At 39.3% G+C, this 21,400-nt stretch overlaps 1 protein-coding gene across 1 annotated transcript in view; it reads right to left on the bottom strand.

The window, feature by feature from the left end:
- DCHS2 (dachsous cadherin-related 2) overlaps window positions 1–21,400 on the bottom strand; it is a 227,127-nt gene that overhangs the window by 45,355 nt on the left and 160,372 nt on the right. Inside the window, exons 4-10 of the mRNA XM_077816155.1 lie at window positions 21,033–21,269; window positions 18,262–19,278; window positions 16,632–16,819; window positions 15,717–15,816; window positions 6,357–6,514; window positions 4,127–4,967; window positions 1,829–2,068 (exon numbers count right to left, since the gene is read on the bottom strand). Of these exons, the coding sequence (XP_077672281.1) occupies window positions 1,829–2,068; window positions 4,127–4,967; window positions 6,357–6,514; window positions 15,717–15,816; window positions 16,632–16,819; window positions 18,262–19,278; window positions 21,033–21,269 (2,781 nt within the window). The remainder of the gene's footprint in view (window positions 1–1,828; window positions 2,069–4,126; window positions 4,968–6,356; window positions 6,515–15,716; window positions 15,817–16,631; window positions 16,820–18,261; window positions 19,279–21,032; window positions 21,270–21,400) is intronic.

A 21,400-nucleotide genomic window follows, 5' to 3' on the forward strand; every position in this document is an offset into this window, starting at 1 on the left:
GGACCCATAGGGTTACCTGCCTTCACTGGTCTCCTAGGTACAGCTTTTGCACAACAGTGCACATATGTGGCACACACGGGGATGAAGAGTCCCTCCTACATGGTATCTCCACTTGTCTGTCCCCCTCAGACCTGCCTTTCACAATGATTGTGAGCACAGTAGTAGAACTATAAATCTTGCTGAGTGCAGAGGATGGTTTTGTTAATCAGCTCTTTAACAATTTTTTTTTTACGTAGCACAGCACTATACTATACTGCAAAACATATGTGGAGGAAGAAAGCATGTGGTACAGAGGAATTGAGTATAAGAGGAACCCCTCTTCCTCATCCATTTTGTATGTCTCTGAAAAAAACATTAGTGTTATTAACTTTAAAAAATACACGAAGTCTTCATGTCCTCCATTTTTCATCGTGTTACAAATCTGCAGCTGACTTCTAGGTCAAGATTCCTTTTCTGTGCTATTACAACAAAAATCTTGGATGACAGTGCCCCTTTCTGGCCAGAAGAAATTCATGCACATTTGCTGGTTCTATTTCAATAAAAGTATCTTTACCTAGTAAAATAACTTTTAAACACTAGAAATATTCTGCTTTGAAGGAACAGAAGCTGCAAATATTGACTTTAATTTAGTTTACATTTATTTTAGTATTTCAAGCTTTGGGGAAAAAAATCACTGACTGCCGTCCACATCAGGTTCCCATACAATTCTAGATCTACGACTTTTAAGTAATGGTTTCCCAAAATTTAGGCCTGATTCTGCTCTGCTCTCACTGATATCAGCTGAAGTTTTGTCATTCACTTCAAAGGCATGAGAATCAAGTCCTTTGTAATAATATTCTTTCTTTAAGCACAGAGGATGAAATTCTGGCCTACTGAAGTTAATAGGGAGTTTTGCCATTGATTTCAATGGAACCAGGATTTCACTCTGAAAATACACCCACAGCTCACCTAATGTAAACTTTTTTGTATAGGGTGCTAGAGCAAAAGGCCCCTTGCTGGGGAAATTTGACATTTGGGAAGTATGTTTTAAAGGGAGAGTGCTACATAGCTTGAGGCAACATTTAGTTTTTCTACCTTTTGTTTAAATAAATGTTCTCCTTAGCCTAGTATTAGTAGATATAATATGAAGTCTTTTAAATATAATTTTTTTATAAATTTAAACATTCCCCTTTAGTGTCTGCAACCCAAACACTGCAGCATTACGCTAGGGCATGAAAGCCAAAAATTGAACCTGACCAGACAAGTTTCAGCACCAAATCTAAGAACACAATCCTCCAATGTGATCTGTACAGATGGACCTCTGGACAGAACCACTAGACTTCACTGGGGCTCCACTCATGTGGATCAGAATGCCTAAGTGAAATGCAAAGACTAAACAGCATAAAGGATGACAAGATAAATTATATTTTAAATAGTCTTTCTGTTTTAATTATTTAATGTGTTATTATTGAGTAATTTCTTTTTTTAGATTTTTATCTCGCAACATCCCTTTACTCAGCAATGGTAGTCTTCTACACTTTTTCTTTGCTGATTATTTATACTTTGGAATTTGGAAATGAGAAACAACCTACTGTATACAGTTTTGGTATTTGGTCCTGAATATTCAAAACTGGATTCTGATTTCAGCAAAAACTCTAAGCAAAACAAGAAAGACTACTTCTATTTTTCTCACTTTCCCTGGCTTGCTTGAATTTTCCATGGAGAAGAGTGAAACCTTTCTGGGGAGTCCATCTTCATTCATAGGTTTAGAAATATGGAGCCAAGATGCGGTAATTAACATTAACATTATTTCCAGCATGAAAGTAATGGCTAAAATGACTGAAATTACCTGAATCTCTGTCTACAGCTTCCACCTTAATGACAAACTCTCCAGGGTCTTGGTTTTCAGAGACTGCAGCTTCATACAATTGCTTTTGAAATACTGGCCTCTCATCATTTACATCAAGAATGTTTACAGTCAGCATCTGGGTTGCAGAGAGTGCTGGTGTGCCATCATCAAGAGCCATGATAGTCAAACGGTAGTATTCTTGACTTTTGTGGTCCAAAGGAAAGACTGTGGTTAGCAACCCTGTTATAAGGAAAAGAAAGTTCAAAAGGGCATTGTTTCCTTACAACACTCCCCTCTTAGTACAGTAAGTTACACTATCACAATAGTCAGTCACTGTTCATTTAACCTCTGCAGTCTCAGAGAAGCTCAAGTAGTGCAAATATTTATATAATCTCTTAATGTGCAATTCGCTCTGAAAAATGTAAAACTTTGTAAATGTGGCATTGATTTTCATATCAAATGTGTTCACTTTACAAATAAGATGTTTTTTCTATCTACTCTAAAACACTGTGATATCATAGCACCCTCTTGACAGCCCTGCAAACTCAGCCTTGGGCTCCATATGTGAGTCAGGCTGTTTTTTCCTTGTATCATCACCACATGATAAAGATTCTGCTAGACAAATTACGCCTTCAGTGACATACATGTAACCCCACTGCTTTCTTAATTCTGTGCTAAAGACTTTAACACAGGGGTTCTCAATCTTTTTCTTTCTGAGATCCCTCCATGCTATAAAAACTCTACCGCCTACCTGTGCCACAACAATTGTTTTTCTGTATATAAAAGCCAGGGCTAATGTTACAGGGCAGCAAGCATGGCAATAGCCCAGGGCCACAGGAAGCAACGTTGCTCAGGCTTTGGCTTCAGCCCCAGGTGGTGGGCTTGGTGCCTTCGGCTGCAGTCCCGTGTGGTGGGATTTCGGCTTTCTGCCGTGAATCTAATGCTAGCCATACTTGGCAGACCCCCTGAAACCTGCTCACGGCCCCCCAGGGGACCCCTGGTTGAGAACCACTGCATTAGCACATTTCATTCATGTCTACACAGTGATAAAAAACCAGCGGCTAGCCTGGGTCAGCTCATTCGGGCTTATGGGGCTCAGGCTCCATGGCTGAAAAAATCACAGTGTAGACATTCAGGCTTGGGCTGAAACTCAAGTTCTGGGACCCTCCACCCTTGCAGGGTCCCAGAGCTCAGGCTCCAGCCCAAGCCCAGATGTCTACACGGTGACTTTTAGCCCCGCAGCCCAAACCCCACAAGCCCGAGTCAGCTGACCCAGGCCAGTCCAGCGATACTGCGGGTCTTTTATTCCTGTGTAGAAGTACTCTATCAGGCTTCCAATAGAGTTGCACTGGCGTAACTGATTGGAACTAAGGGTTTGTCCTCACAAATAACTAGTTTGCAGTCAGATGGTGGGGAAATCTTCCTCACACTAGCCTGCTACACTCTCACTGTCCACGTGCACCCTGCTGATGTGCATTAACAGTTCATTAATTTGCTTTGATCTATTTGTTTCCAAAGAACTAAATCAAAGCATTTTAGTGAGCTGTTGATGCACGTCGGCAAAGTCACACAATTAGACCACGGCAGGCTAGGTAGAGTCATACCTCAGCTTGCCACAAACTAAAGTTTGTGTAGACAAGCCCTTTCTAATGTGATGTTTATTTTACACCTGAGAGGGTTCTTTTTCATCATTTTAAAAAATATTTATGTGTCCATGGTAGTAAAAGAGCAGTGTGAGAGAAACTTTTTTCTTGTTCCAGAAATTTGTCCCAAATCTATGGGAGTCCCACAAACAGTTAACATATATGGGCCTGCAATCACAGAGAAGATTGGCAATGAGAGTATAAACCAAAAATAAGTGGTAACAACTATATCCTGAAAAAGATGTACAACTGCACACCCCTTATAAAAAGGGAAAAATTGGATTAATGTTTGAAATGGATGTGGCATTAGTGTTACAGATCTTGCGCAGGAGACAGAGCATTCCTGGGGGAAAAAAGTGTGAGAGTGGGGAATGAACTCCAACAGAAATTAAGGATCATTATATCATCATCTTCCTCTGTAAGTACAAGGTGTCCTTCTTTTACCTTGCATTCTCTAATATAAAGCTGTTTGTGTGTGTGTGTAAAACACATCTAAAAAAAACCCACTCCAATGCACACACTTCTTCCCTTAGCTTGAGGTTGAAAAAACAAAACTGTGACAGATGTTAGTAACACTGGTTAATACACTCCTGGAAGGTGGGCAGATAGTATGGTGATGAGCATAGCATAAGAATCTATATAGAATATACAGTACCTGTGGTTTTATCTAACAGAAATGCTTCGTTTTCATTGCCTGAAAGAATGTGATATGTAACTTGTCCATTCCTTCCTTCATCTGGATCCTCTGCAATTACATGATGCACCAGAGAGCCTACCTCTGCGTTCTCCATGACATAGGAAAGAGAGGAAGAAACAAAACTGGGACTGTTGTCATTAATGTCTAAAATGACAATTTTTGCTGTCAGGGAACCAAGTCTGCGCTCTGTCAAGTTTATTGCCTGATCTGATGCAGACACTGTCAGGACAACAGAGTGAGTGACCTCTCTGTCTAACGGAATTGCTGTGATCAAGGTGCCGTATGAAGGGTGGATGAGAAAGGGATTTTCACCAGAGTCACTCGTTTCTATGGAATACTGTACTCTGCTGTTCAGAAAACTGCCATCTCCGTCTTTTGCATTGAATGTGTACACCAGAGTGCCAACAGGTACATTCTCCTCTATGCCAATCACTATGAAGTTATCCTGGAAATAAGGGGAGTGGTCATTTTGATCTTCTACATCAATACTGAGGAAAATAGTGTAGTTCTGTGGAGGATTCTTATTATAATCCTTCATGACAACTCTCAGAAGGAAGTGAGAAGTTGTTTCATAGTCAAGTTCCTTGAAAAGAAACAGATCCCCTGTCGAACTATCTATTTCAAAATGATCATCACCCTCTTCTTCAGATACACTAAAATGCAGTTTTCTGTTGGTTTGCAGATAATGACCAGGCAACTTCACCGAGCTCAATATTTGTGCAGGCTTAAAATTCTCAGGTATGACAAAGTGCCTGATATCTTGAGAAAAGACAGATCTCCCTTTAGAAAATGGGATTACCTGAAACAAAAGCACAAAGACAGCAATATTTTTTCCATTGCTACTATTGGGATTTTTTGCAATATTGTTTTTCTTTACTAATTAAGAGGCTATAGTCATTTGTAGTTTGTTCATACATAATTCCCATTAACAGACATCAAGGACAGAACAGACCCCACAATTGTATACTTGTAACACAGGGAAAAGCTTTAATCCCCCTTCCTCCCCTGAAATTTAATAAAAGTTAAAAATCAACCTTAGAAAATCCTCCAACAAGTCACTACCTAGATTCATCCTTCCAAGCACCTTGGCACTCAAGGTTGGAGCAGAGTAGGGAACAAGAGGTAATCTCCCCTCCCTGAATCTTACGAGCTCCACAAAGAGGCTCCATCCCCACTGCTCTCTTCCCGCAGCAGAGCTCCTCAATAGAGCTGAGATGGGAACATTTTTCAAAGTCTCAAATTCTAATGGGATGGCAAAACTGTTTCTCACCCAGCTTTACTCTTGAGCTGCCTTCCCTCCTGTGGCAGGGATGTGGTGTTGCCCAGAAATCACCATCCGCAATTTAGTTTGCCAAATATGAATAGCAATTGATTTTGTTGAGGATTAGTTAAATTGTCCAAGAATTTCCTTCACCACAGATCATTGAAATGATCTCAGAATGGGAGAAACTCTTCAATAGTTGAGCTGCATCAGTCTCATGATTGAGAAACGTTTAGCATATTCCAAAAATTAACCTTCCTACTGGTGATATACGAACAATATTCTGGGTGACATTCAACCTATAATTAAGGGATTATAGAAGACCCCCGACAAAGCAGATCTACCGTGGTTCTGATGGACAGAGGGTAGGTGGCTACAGAGAGGGCACGAAAGTAAATTTAACACTCCCCACGCATGGCAGAGCTGGTCTCTCTGACAGCTCCATATCGGCCAGCATGAAGGGTGCGGGCAGGCAGAGAAGAGACATGGCAATAGTGGGGAAATTGCATGTATTTTAAGTATTTTGTCTTCAGAATTACTCTGTTTTCAGTCTCTCTGTATTGGCTTTTCACTTTGTCTACTCTCTGCTCCATTTGTAATTTTTTTATTGGATATTTTCCCTCTCTTCTCTTATGTTCACAATCTCTTCCTAAAAGGACATGAACATTGTAAATTGCATGTCAAACTTCTGAACTCGTAATAATGCAATGGTTTCAAAATTAGGCAAAATGCGTTCACCCTCTAATTTCCTGGTTCAGTAGAACAATAGCTAGACTACAGAGAATTCTGATGAGAAGATGTGCTCTTTATATCAAAATATATACATTTTACTTTCAACATCTTCATCCTTTGGGTTTCTAAAAGGTTTAAAAAAATAAACTGAAAATACAGTACCAGTTTTCCAATCCATGCTAAACAAACAGGTACCTGAATGTTAACAACTGCATGTCCTTGAAGAGGAGGCATTCCTTGGTCACTTGCAGTTACCAGTATTCTGTAGTTAGGTCTCCAATTATATGAAAGAGCTTCAGTCGTTCTTAACTCACCACTGTTGGCATCAATCTGAAAGTGACCGAAACTATCTTCTACAGCAAAAAAATAAATTAATTACTGTTAATATAAATGTTGAAGATACAATATTACTTCCCCAAAGACACACCTTCCATGATCACATATTACTATGCTTTGTAATTAACAATACAGAGCATGTCCCTGAGGTAAGAGAATCTGCAAGTCCCATTTACTTCTATGGGAGTTGTGGGGGCTCCACACCTCTGAGGATCAAGATCATAATTAGGATGATCTGCTGTGAGCTCAATCACACAATGCCAATTCATGGGGATTACAAGGTATAAGGCACCCGCTTATTTCCATGACCAGGCTACCTACATTACTGGATTGTGCACAAGGGGGATATCAGCTCCCATAGGGCTGCTACTAACACAAGAGGGAAAGTGGACAGGGAGTGGATAGGCATAAGCAGAGAGTGGGTGGAGCCTTAGCAGCTGAACTGTCCTGGAGGGGGAAGTAAACTGAGACAGATATAGGGCTGACTTACTTCCCACATGAAACAAGGAGGAAGCAGGAACAGAATTGTGACTCTCAAAGTCTGATCTTCGCCTAGGGTAGTGTAAATAGCCTTGTATTTGCTTTGAATAGGAACAATACACTTTGCATGTACTCTAAGGGAGTTAAAATCCTATGCATATTTGCCCTAGAACAAAATAGGATAATAAGAAACTACCCTTCTATAGTTTATACAAAGAGCGGCCACACTGCCAATAACCGGTACATTCTCATTTAAATTATCACTAGTAACCACTTCACATTAGTATTTATTCTAGACTAGCAAGAAAATGCTAACTAACAAGAGTATTGCTACACCATGCTATTTATGCCTTCTCTGTCCCACTTGAAATAATGAAATTCCTAGAACGAAATAGCAGATTTCCTCCCCAATTTTATTAGAATGTGCAAAAAAAATTTTTTAAATTCTAATTCATTTGTTATAAAAAATTCCCCCTTAAAATATTGTGTATAGAGTATTTTTAATAAGGTGAACTTGTTTATCAAATATAATTGCATAGCATAATAGCTGCTGTCACCCAGCCAGCAGACAAAGGATGTGGTTTAATTAGGCTGCAACTTTATTCACTTAAAATATCTGGGAATACCTAAAAATACATTGCACAGTGCAGGTCATCATCATTTCCTTAAAAATATCCACATAACCCCCAACCTGGGCCCAGCCATCCCATTGCTGGGACACTGCTATCTTCCCCTCACATGAGGGTTAAGGGGGTTATAAAAGGAGGGGGTTCAGCTCCCTGCTGTATCTGAAACAGAAGGCCCAACCCACTTCCTCAGCTCCATTAAAGGATACTTTCCTTTAAATCTTTTTCCAATCCATTTAATCCAATAACCATATCCCTTCCATAATGATATCTGCATTGGAAATCTGGCACAAGTTTTAGGCACTAAGTTGCAACATTATAGCCTAGACCCCCGTCCCACTTCACTGGGTCCCAAACCCACTGTGGGGAAGGCAAACCCCACCCCACATCCCTCCTCAGCCAACCTGGCAGTGAGGGAAAAATTCCTTCCCAGCCCACAAGGAAAAAGGAGTGACTAGCATAGTGCCCACAGCACATCATGAAGGAACCCAGGCCTTTTTCAGATTTCATGGGTGGGAGGGTGGATGCTGCCAACCTAACCCAGGTGAAAGAGGGTTTCAGGGGGGCTGCATGGAGTATAAATAAGCCCCCCTCATTCAGTCAGCTGGAAGGGCAGTGCCTCCCCTGACCTGGGCCAGCCACCTCTTGCTCCTACCTGCTCCAGGCCAGTATACCCCTTCCCCCTCTGCTACCAGTTGCACAGGGAGCCTTTAAAGGGGTAACAGCCCCTTTTCTTCTGGCCAAGGACCCATGTCATACAGCATATTCTAATAAGCTACTGTGGTAAAAACAAATCAAAGACAGATGTAGTACACAAAATATCCATAAAAAGCTAAATTTCCATAGAGAACCCGAGCTGTTGTTCCCCAAATCTGCATATGCAAATTAGAGAGATGCACACACAAATGGCCATTTATGCATTCAATTACCTTACCCCAACTGTGTCCACAAAATATTTGGTTCTGGATACTTTGAATATGCAATTTAAGAGACTAATGTGAAAACATGGCTTTGATTGTCAATCTGTAGGAGATTTTTCCATTGTGTTTCAAGGTTATTTTAGAGTGAATATACATTTCTAATGCCTCAATTAACTCCCTTTTGGTTTGATTCTTGCTTTTTATTGTGCAGTATACCTGGGAAATTACCAGCCAAAGGGACACAAAGTGAACAAGCAAATATATTTAATGGAACAATATTGTATTCTGCACTTTTCCCCTGGATTTTCAGAAAATTAATGCTGCTTTACAACTGTTTTCATATATTACCCTTGGTAAGGCTTGAATTTAAGGCCTTAATAGCATGTGTCACAGCATACACAGCTACCCTCCATTATTCCAACATTTTGTGTCAGAAAATTCCAGTAGAAGAGAAAGTTGAAGGAGACAGAAAAAATAGGACTAAAAAACCAAACTATAAGCATATGTTTATAACATGTGCTAGAAATTATGTATTTTAAAATAATTGACAATGAAAATTAAAGAGAATTGAAACTAATAATAAATAGATGTGCATGAATACAATATCCTTCATGTTCTGACAAAACGAAGCTTACATTAACAAAACAAAGAACACCCCCAAGTAAAGTAGTTACAGCATGAGTGAGCTCCTACAAGTATTCTCACTGACGTCAATGGTAGTCGAGGGTGCTCAGCAGCTCTCAGAATCAGATTTGTTTTTCTCTTTCAAGTAATGCTGTACAGATGGTGTGCAGCTATGGTGTGAAGTACAATCTAAGATTGGTGTCAGTCAGTAAAACTACAGGAGGAGTGAACCTTGCTTACTTGATAAGAGAAAGAAAAATAAGCAACCAGTCAAAAGCAAGGTTTTTGAATAAAGCAGAGTAAAACTAGAACTGGTTGGAAAAACTTAGATGGAGCCATTTTCCATCAGAGAATGCAATTCCACTGAAAACAAAATGCTGCATGAAATTCTTTAGGAAAAAATAGTTTAGAAAAACCCTCACTTTGAAATGATTTTTTGTTTAGAATTTTTTATTTAGTATTATATTATGTATTGTAATATAATATATAATAAAAAGTCAAAATCTAAACAAAATGGTTCATTTTTGTACATAAAAATGTTGTGATTGATCCAAAACAAATTTGGGAGCAATTTTCTTTCAGAGAATTTTGAAATTTTCAAGTTTTACTTAGATGTGGAATGAAGCCAAATTTTGAAATCTCAAAATCCTTTCAAAACAGAACTATCATCCACTGCACACAATTCTAAGTCAAACCTTTTCAATTTTATGAAGGTGGTTTCCAATTAGCTGAATTTAAAAAAAATATTCTTTATTGATTTAACAAATTATAAAATCAGGATAATAAAAGACAAACATACACATCTAGACCATACTTTAAAACTTCACACTTTTGATTTACTTAACATAGTTTTGGTATTGTTTCAGGATTCCATAAATATGAGGCAGAATAAGAAAACATCAAGGAGATGTTATCTAAACCAGAGATTTTAAGGGTTACCTCTGTACAAAAACAAATATATACAATGTAAATATATATGCACAACACACATAATGCAAACAATTAAATTTACAACATACATGAAGTAATTGTCATGGTCATTTATCTAATGTTAATATGCAACACTGCACTAATTCTATGTGTGACATTTCATAGAGATATATAAAATTCAGAACACCCAATTTAAACAGAAGTAATATTAATCCAATTTAACAGTGCGGTTTTTATAGCCACAACTGCATTAAAAGCAGCTGTGGAGGTGCACTGTCTCAGCTGCAGTTGCCAATCAAATGCTGTCTATGGAGTACTCCGTCTTGTAAAATGCCTGCCTTTGTGCAGGGAGAATGTGCTCAGCAAATAATATACTCTTGCAGCATACAATGCCCCCAGCATTAGCTCTAAAGTTGAAGGGGAGGAAGAGGGCCTGCTTTCCCAGCCACGCCCCCTTTTGGGGGCACAATGCCTCAGGTCACACTAGCCTACCTCTCTCATGAATGCTTGAGGAACAAAAACACCAGTGTTCTGGATACCTTTGAAGTGGGTGCATGAGAGAAAGGAAAAAATTCCCTGTGCTCTCTATTACCCTGATGCATCAATGTAATCGGGACTTGAAAAAACGTACCCAACACCCGCTAGCCTGAGAAATAAGCCTACTCGCCAAGAACCAAAAATAGCTGAGCAGCCACACCCCTCGTAACCAACACCCCCCACCTTCAATTAAAAGGAATACAATCATATCACATTTAGATACTTGGCCCTTCTACACAGGGAAATTGATCAGAATAGCTATTGAGGAACAAACAATTGTGGTGAATTGTGAACACACTAATATTAATTCAGAATCAAGTGATTTTTATTCTGGAATACAGTGTCCACACTGGGAGTTATTCCAGAATTGCTATTCCGACTGTTAGTTAATGCTCTTGAGTGCACACTCCCTGCATTTGCCTGAGTTGGTGCTCCACAGGCAGTATGCATCTGGCAACTGCAGCTGAGTCAATGCATCTCAATGTGCTCTGTTAATAAAGGGGAGGGGAGAGCAAGGGAAACCGAGGGGGGAAATAAAGAAACCGAGGAAAGAGGAAGAAGTGGGGAAAGAAGAAAACCCTAGCCACCTAGGGTGGTTGGGTCCCTACTCGCCCAGTGCTCCCCTCCTGGTTAGTTCCCTGCTGGTGCCCTGGTATTCTATTCCACTGTGCTTCCCTCCCCTCTGCTGCCCAATCCACTCGCTGTTCTGCTCGCTCTCTCATTTATCTGCTATTCTCCAATGCTCACGAAGCTCCTTAGCTCTTTTCCACACAAAGCAGCACATACTGCAAATCTAGATAAAGAGGAGGTAGAACTGTAAGGTATTGAGGTATCCGACCATGAAACTGTAACAGAATTGTTCCTCCAGCCATTAGAACATAGGCATTCAGGGTGCTGCGTAATTCATTTAGATGTCTCAACTGGTTTTCAAGCCCTGAATCCCAAAGCTGTCACAATCTGTTTCTGAAAACCTATCATTAGCGACTAATCACAGGAGGACACTAGATCTTTCTCAAATATAAGTGACCTCAATATGCAAATGCTATTATCTTAATTATTTTCCTATGTGATTTCTAGAGGAACTGTATTCTATATAAAGCCCCATTTAAGTTTCCACTTATTTTGAAACCTGATCATTGGAGAGGGTAAGTAATTCAAGAACTTTTGCCAACTTCAATTCATTCTGGTGAGGGAAGGCAAGGGTCTTGTCTTCACTGGGTGAGAGGGAGTCACTGGCAAGGCCCTCCAATAGTATGGATACCACAGGGAACATGAAGTTTGTGAATTCCATCTCTACTAAGGTCTGGGCTCCTCCTTCCCCTAGAGAGCAAGCTTTTGACTTGTCTATGGCAGACAGCTGTGACCTTTGTCACCCTGCATGTCCCTGGCATGTAAACTCCTACAGTTGTGGTAACCGCATATCTATCCTAAATCTCACAATATGACAACACTCCTAAATTTCATATCTTGGATGTTTTTATGAAATTGTTGTGAATGGAACTGCTTTAGGCAAAGAGTTGTAAAAGGCTGTATTTTTCCAGTGCTACTGGGTGGTCTTAAAGATGACAGGCATATTTTATGAAGCAATGGAAATGTAAAGACAGGTGCACTTTTCGGAAATGCTACTGTATAATTAACAAGAGTAAACTAAGTCCAGATAGATCTATTTTCAGTTACTGATGCCATAAAGATGGAGGTTTTCAAGGCTATGACTGTGCCGATTATCAGTCATTCTATGAGTGATGACATAGGAGCAGAACTGTGATTGGATGATCCTGCACATCTGTAGATTTTAGCATTTGAGGGTGTTTTGTTTTGATTTATTTTTTGTTTTAAAGTGAAACATTTACTTTCAAAAGCTAACAGTTGTGTCTTTTGAGTAAACTACAATGATCCCTTAAAGGTTTTCCTCCCTTAAATAAAGGTGCCATTTATGATTAACTTCTTTACACAAGTTAATCTGTTTTTAGCTGGGAATTTCCTTAAGGATCTTAAGAACACTAAACATTACTCAGTGACTAGCATCCCTGTAGACCTTGAAAGCTGCACTGTGGACATTGATATTCATAACTCTTGATCCTGGGACAGTCCCTTAATTGTTGAAAAGAACATTGGGATCTGCATGCAGATCCCAAACTGATTCCTGTTTTTTACAGTAGTCTTATAGTAATTAATATAGACTATATTTCTTTATTATGTTTTAGTACTGGATTATCTTCTGAACAATATCTCAAAACTAAATTCTTGATTTCTTATTTTTTAAATATTAAGCCACATTCCACTGTGAAATAAAAGATCTAGACATGAAATGCCATTAGCCAGGAAATACAAATGTATTATCGGAGAAGGTCAGATGCCTCTAGATTTGATCACTGACAAAATATCTAATTTCACAGTTGAAGGGGGGTCTGGATTTTTTTGAGTTTACTTTATTTGACCAAATAAGGTTTTTAATCAGAGTATAACATATTTAACCTTTTGACATTTGTAGCAGTAACATACCAAAAACAGTTAAATTTTGGGGTAGTAACCATTTTAATAATTTGCATTCCTACTGAGTTCTCTCCAAGGCTTCGCTGTGTAGCCAATGGGGGAAACCTTTGTGACACTGAAGGGAAGGTGGGACTATGCAGAGAGACAGCCGTCTCTACAGACCGGCCTTTACTTTGTCAGACTTGGTCCACAGGGTTGGGAGGCCCTGACTGCCACCTGCTCTGCAGCCCTCTAACTCTCAAATTGCACTAGAGGGGACAATTTTTTGACAACTCTATAGTTCAACACAGAGGAGTTTTCAGTCCCTTTTGGTCCTCTCCTCAGGAGGTGGCGATCTGGATCTATATTTTTAGGAGTATACCTGGGTTCTTAGCACCTTGTAATTTTTGCATAATAGAAAAAAATTGTATTATTTCAGAGAAACAGATGCAATAAAAACCAACCTTCAGATTAATAAAAACTGTTGATTCTTATTACACAAATACATTACAACGGAAATATTTTCAATCCAGCTGTAAAAATTTAATTTTAAAAAGTGTCTGTTGGTGGGAGAGAGCAGATTTAACATCTGGGCCCTTATGGAGGTTATGGTGTTTTCCTCCTACAATGGCAAGTATAGTGCATGAAAATACCAGTGAATATAGCTCATAATAACAAGTAACCTCTGCCTTACCATGAAGGTATTACTTCCTCCCTTTCTCCTTAAGAGTGAGATGTAATTTAGTTTTATGATACTTTAGTTTTGGTTCTTTACTCTGAAGTGACAAATAAGACTGACAAGTCTAAACTGACTGAGGCATGGGTCTGAGCTCTAGCTAAGCAAAGATGACAGATGAGAAACTGTAGAACTCAGATGGAAACATCAGAGCCGTTTTCTTGCATAGCCTGTATTCAATCAAATGTTTGTCTTATGTGTCAATTATTACAGATTTAAAATATTAAGCATGAAAGACATTGACTCCATAAATCCTGTGAAACAAAGCAGGGTATAAAAAATAACGTTACGGAATTCTGATGTGAACGCCTTACTGACAGTTTTTCAGAAATAAAGTTTTATTCTTAACAGGTTTTGCAGTCTTGAACAAATAATGTGGTATAGCCAAGGGAACTGCCATGTTTTTCTCATTGTTTAGATGGTCTCTTCTTATTTTATGTATGACACAGACAGACAAGAACACATCTTTATCTCTGATTAGCACAAATGGGTCCATCTTTCTCCTGTTGAAGTAGGAGATCTTTGTCATCGATTTCACTGGAATCAGAATCAGGTCCTAAGGCCTATTCCATCTCCTATGTGTAGGAGTTCTGGGGGATTTTTATGTTGCCAAACAATATCAGACAAACATATTGCCAAACAAAGGGTAAAAACTGAGCTAAAAAACACAAGCCTCATCGTTTGCTCAGATTATCTTTTGATAATAAATCCATGGTACACCCACATCTTGAATACTGCATGCAGACGTGGTCACCCCATCTCCAAAAAGATATACTGGAATTGGAAAAGGTTCAGAAAAGGGCAAAAAAAATTATTAGAGAGTACGGAACGGCTTCCGTATGAGGAGGGATTAATAAGACTGGGACTTTTCAGTTTGGAAAAGAGACCATTAAGGGGGGATATGATTGAGGTCTACAAAATCATGACTGGTATGGAGAAAGTAAATAAGGAAGTATTATTTACTCCTTCTCATAACACAAGAACTAGGGGTCACCAAATGAAATTAATAGGCAACAGGTTTAAAACGAACAAAAGGAACTATTTTTTCACACAATGCACAGTTGGTCTGTGGAACTCTTTGCCAGAGGATGTTGTAAAGACCAAGTCTATAACAGAGTTCAAAAAAGAACTAGGTAAGTTCATAGAGGATAGGTCCATCAATGGCTATTCATCAGGATGGGCAGGGATGGTGTCCCTGGCCTCTGATTGCCAGGAGCTGAGAATGGGTGACAGGGGATGGATCATTTGATGATACCTGTTCTATTAATTTCCTTTGGGGCACCTGGCATTGACCGTTGTAGGAAGACAGGCTACTGGGCTAGATGGACCTTTGGTCTGATCCAGTATGGCCGCTCTTATGTTCTTATGATGCCTGTCTCAGACTGTCATGAACTGTTCCTATAGCAGGAAGATTTTCACTTGGTCATGGGAAAGAGGAGATCATTTTTCCATTGAGATGTTGAAGAGTTGCTCATTATGACAAACTCTGTACTGTATGTGCTGTTGGATGATTATGGTCCTACTCTTGGGAAAGCTGCAGTTTTTAACTGAAGATTCTGTGACTTGTCATAGGAGCAAGTAAACCCCTGTGAAGAGGCAGAGGGTGATGGGAAGGAAGCTAGCTGCTCATGCCTCCGCGATCATTTTGGTATGACCTATTTGTCATATGGTACCCTGATTATTACTTATACGGAGGGCTCTGCTACGGCAGCATAAAAGGAGCTCAAAAGTGGTTGTAAACATAGTCTCACTTCAAGGCCCCTTTTCACTGCCAGAGTTATCTAATTGAGCCTCAGTGTAAACAGGAACCAGACTCTGTATGTGTAGCGGCTCCCTTAGACCCATCATTATTTTAATACACTTTCTATTGGGCACAATAATTATAAATTCTTACCTGACAATATTGAATATAACACTACACCATTGTTTCCAAAATCAAGGTCCTTTGCAAACACAGTGGTGACAAGTGTACCTTCTGGCTGTCCTTCCAAAACCTGCCATCAAACAATGTGTTTACAAGAGCACTTTACATATTATAAAGGACATTAATGCGTCATAATTGAATTCATACACCACAAAACAGTTAACTTCAGTACTTATATAGTAGGAGCACTTTCCATTCTAGAAATGGCTACAGTCAGTGAAAATAAGCTACATTTCAGAGATACTGCTAAATTAATATATTTCTAGCAAATCTCCAATGAAGTTCATTTGTCCACATGTCTCTTCTCTACAGAAATTATTAATATCTCTTGTTTCTGAGAGCATAAGTAAAACATGAGATGCAAAATTTAAAGAAAATACCAGTACAATCTTCAGCTCCTAATGGTCCTGAAACAGTTCAAGTCCAACTGTTCATACATTCACATTGCCCATATGATACATGAAGCCAAATCTTGAATGCCTTACCCAATTTTTGCCCTATGATATTTAATACCATAATAAAAAGCAACTAATACATTAGAAGTAATTTTCTTTAAAAAGTTGTTTATTTGATACTGACCCTAAAATGTCAGGCTGTTAATTGAATCTGAATACGCTGTTCGTTTAGGTCATGCTAGGGGAAACAGGCAATGTAACTTTCACATGGAATAAAAGACATGTCTTACTGAGAGAATACACTTGATTTAATAATGTCCATGTAGCACTCAGAGCACATGTATTTCACAACACTGTGGTGTGTGAACTGAGCTTTGGAAGGAAGTCTCATTTACAATTCAAGCTTTTTGCCACAAGATGGTGCTCAAAACAAATCCTGCACTCCTATGATTGACCAGATTAGAAAATCACTGAAACAGTTACTACAAACCTTGAAGGTTACTTCTTTTCCAGATGGAATCTGAGGGAAGTAAGGCTGATTATCATTGAGGTCAGCAACTAAGATATATGCAGTTGTTGTGGCATTACGCCGGGGAGCACCGTGGTCAGTCACTAGTACGATCAATCGATGGTGAGTTTGCTGCTCGTGGTCTAATGCAACCCAGTTTATAATTTCACCTGTTGGACCAAAAAACAAAACAAAAAAATTTTAAAAAAGGGGGAAAAGGCACTGAATTAGTGTATTCATTGTATTAGTGAAATCTTAATAGACTGTATAAAATTCATAGAAATATGCAGAGTTTAAACCAACTGCTTGCGTCATTTGATATACCTACTACAGTATAGAGAATATTATCCCAGTTTACTAAACTTCATTCCACAAAAACACCTAGTTAATCAAAGTTTACTTATATACCCCAGGGTCATACTACACTCTTCACTGTACTCTGGATCCCAGAAACTCGCACAATGAAACAATATTAGCCAACTGTGCAGGCTGGCTATTTTAAAGGAGAAATCTGACCCTCTCTTATTGTATCCCAGATTGGAGAACCTGAAGTGCAGACTTTAACTGCTGACCTTATCTTCACTGTGCTTCAGAGTTAGGAAACTCAACACAGAGTCTCTCTCATGATCAGCAAACCTAATCTTCACCGTACTCTGAGGCTGGAGATTCCAGTGGTCAAATTTAATACAAGCTTCCGGACAGCTGCTCAAGTGCACTCACATTTATCTGAGGATTTTGAGTGTCCCTATTTTTCAGACAGATGAACTTATATTATACATTTTAAGACCTTCTCTGTTACTTGTCTCCCTCTCTTTGTTTACCTTTAAACTTTCATAAGCTTATTATACAAGACTTTACTTTGAAACAGTAGTTTCATTTTGAGATATCACATTTCCAAAGTATCTAGAAGGGCCCTTTGACCCCTGGGTATACACCATTTTACGTGGTGGAATCTCACATTGCAGATGTGTCTTGCTAGTCAGCATATTCACAGTACCTGTGTTTCTTAAAGGCTTCCCTTCTGCATGACTTTCAGTATTTTATTCTACACTACGAAAACATACTGGAGATAATGGTTATCACTGAGAACATTTTGGGATTCATTTTACAGTGCATAACTTTTCTGAGACAATTTTCTTTTTGCAACACTACTGATATCTTCAATTCACAGTTTTAACATATACTATTCAAGATTTTCACAAATGTGCTCCCTTTAAAATGTCACTATTCCTTTCATTCTTGTTTCTCGCTGATCATTTCTTTTCAACCTTACTTGACCACTAGACAATTAGGAATTTTTCATATGATTTATTGAAGCTATTATTTAATACTCCCAAATTTTCTAAGGTCAAACACAGACTTATGAATGAGTAAGCAAAGAAAAGCTATGACTGAGTTGAGAGTGAAAAAACAAACCCTCTAGGTTATCCTATTCTTCACTGATTATTCCATCCCAACTTTTTGAGGCTCTGAATTATGCATATTAATTATGCGTACGCCCACCCAAGAGAGACATGACAGTTCCTGGACTTCACACATTACATTAATTCCTTTAGAGGAAGACTTCTTTCTAAAAGAAATAACGGGGAGATTACAACTCATAACATGCTACCTGTGTTGGAATTAATCTTGAAAAACTTTCCATCTGACAAGAGGAAATAGGAAAGCTGTCCATTTCTTCCTGAGTCTCTGTCAATTGCTGTGATGGTACCAACCACACCTCGGGGAACTGGACTTTCCTCAATTTCAAAAAAATAAAGATCACGCATGAACATCGGGGAATTGTCATTTTCATCCAGGACATTAACAATTACTGATGTACTCGCATTTTGCCCTGAGCTGTCCTCTGGGCTGCTGACAAAGGCTCTAAAATTGTACATCTGTGTAAATTCATAGTTCAGATACTTCCGGAGGTAAATCCAGCCAGTGACAGGGTCAATTCCAAATGCAGCAGAATCTGTGCTAGGCTCCAGGGAGTACACCATCTGTGAGGCAGTGTGCTGTGGAACTTGTGTGTGGGCTTGTACTTGTAGAATTTTGGCATCCAGTGAAGAAGTCTCACTGACTTCCACTTGATACACCAAGTTTTCAAAAGTCAAGGTGGTGCCCATCTTTTGCTCTTCAACAATCACCGTCAGCATTATCAGAGAACTCAGTGGAGGAGTTCCGTAATCTTCAGCAGTTATGTGCAGAGCATATTCATGCTGCTTATCTGTGAACAGAGTCCTGGTGAGATATACCACCCCAAGGCTTGGATCAATGGTAAATGCATTTGACTGCCTGTTTGCAATAGTATATTTGATTACCCCATTTAGCCCACTGTCTTTATCTTCTGCATGAGCAATGTACAGAGCTGTGCCAGGTACTGTACTATGAGATATAGTTATCTTATCAAATTCTGTAAGAAATACTGGAGGATTGTCATTGACATCAATCACAGATATATTGACCTGGGTGCTACTGTAGACAGCGGAGCTGCCCAACTGCGACTGGACAGTAAGCACAATGAGAGACTGAGTTTCATGGTCCAGCTGCTTTTTGGTGAGAATGATTCCAAACTGAGGGTCAATAGAGAATCTTCCATAAGGATCACCGGAGGAAATTTTGTAAGAGATCACTTCTAAAGTATCTACAAGTGGGAACAAAAACAACCGATGTAAAAAAAATAAGCAACTGATAATATAAGTGTTTAATACAATACACTAAAGAACATCTGTGAAGAATATGCTGCAATGTTGTTAGAATCAGCTGAAAAAATGAAATCACCTTTACAGATGTTTTTCTTTCCTGAGCTCTTTATGTTTTCTTGCTCATGTCCCTGGAGCCCTTCAATAAAATGAATACTATACAGGCTGCATTTGACTGCATCTATTTTGTCCATTTATGAGATGTTTGATTTTCAACTCCCTGGTATGATAAACCTTTATAGAGAAAATGTCATTGCTCTCTCATTTTCTTCTCGTTATATAAAATATAGTGAAAACCTCCAATAATTATGCCATTTTTAACAGAACAATTTCACTATAAGCTGAGATTCACTACAGCAAGAACTGAGATACATGGCAATACATTAAAAGAATTGCATTTCATTGAGTTTTTCTCTAAATGTACTTTTACTATGTCCAAGATCACTAAATATTCCACTACAGCTTAATATTCTTTCCCATCCTTTTCCACAGGACCATAGAACATTAGCAGAGCCACTCCCTGGGCACTACTTTAGCCCTGGCAGGACACCTGCAGCCAATACACTGTCCTTCCATGGGGGAGAAAGGCGGTGGATTGATGTACTCACAAATCTATCCAAAGCCCTTGCCCCTGCTTCCTTATATGTAGAACTCCATCACCAACATGGTATTTGGATTCCTTTTGCGAGATTCCCAAATCCTGCCTCCACAATGATCTGCAGAAGAGCCACACCAGAGCTGCCCAGTTAGGGTCTTCTGCAGCTATAAAGAATGTAGCAGGATTTGAGCCTTTTCCTCTAAGAAAATAAAGAATAAAATAGATTTAGAAAAACATTATAAGATCACCAGGATTTCGCCATTTGATTTGGGAAAACATTTTTTGAGGCAACGAGTTGTCTAGATTCCCTCAAAGAGTTGCACCTTACTATTGCTCTAATAACGGGATTTGTTAACTTTTTCAGTGTGGACCAATTAGGGTGGAAGCAGTACCCCATGTGACCTACCAGCTCACCACAGACCACCAAGAAGTGCTCCATGGACCACAGTTTGGGAATCTATGTTCTAAAGGCATACAAAGGGGATCCAGTTGTAAACTTAAGCATACTTCTTGTATATAGTATTGTAATGGTGAACTGTTCTTTTTACAGCCTGGTTATTCCTGTTGTGGAGAGAAGCCTGGCAGGCAGGTGCAGAGAATCATCTGACCCAGTTGGCCAGCATCAGGTGACTGGGTCTGATGATTACCAGGCAGGAATATAAATGTGGGTCTCAATTCTCAGAGGGAACCTCCAGGAGAGAGTTGGGAAAACACTCCTGTAACTGCAGTGGACGACTACGAGGGGGTGAGACGCTCCGCAAATTCACCTATGCTGGGTGGAGGCTCTGACTACTAAGATGCCAAAGGGTCCCACAGATTATGTTAGAAACAGGACTATTATTTTGCGTTCTCACTCGACATTTCCTTTTTTGCGTGTTGGACAATACAGAGATCACTGAGGCAAGGACTATGAACTGATCTCGGTGTGGCTGATTTTTTCCACAGGTGGATGATTGAGTCCACCAGCCTACTAGTATGTTTGAAACATTTTAAAAAATGATGAGCTAAAAGAGAGAGATCTTTTTCATATGTTTCTGTACCAGTTACAATTAGAACGTGTTGTAATCTGTCTGAATGCAATCTAACAGGACAACTTACTTGAAGGCTCTCTGGCTTTTACAGTTCCAACAGGGCTGCCTTCAGGGACATCTTCAGGAACAGAAAAGGTATACCGTGACCTCTCAAATATAGCTGGTGCCAAAGTGGTCTGGAGGATGTTTACTGTGACGGATGCATTAACAACGGAGGTAAGGCCACCTCCATCCCGTGCAGAAACAGTCAAGAACATCATGGTATGATCCAAATGACTGAGAGTTGATATCAAGTAAATAATTCCTGAAAATACAGAAAAAATTAATAATGAAGACACTGAGTTCATGGAATCCTACACCAAGTTTTAGTAAAACATAAAACATTCTCAGAGTGCACCCCAAAAGTGGGAGAAGGGTGGAACTTAAATATGGCAG

This window comes from Eretmochelys imbricata, chromosome 4 (assembly GCF_965152235.1).
Source record: "Eretmochelys imbricata isolate rEreImb1 chromosome 4, rEreImb1.hap1, whole genome shotgun sequence".
NCBI lineage: Eukaryota > Metazoa > Chordata > Testudines > Cheloniidae > Eretmochelys > Eretmochelys imbricata.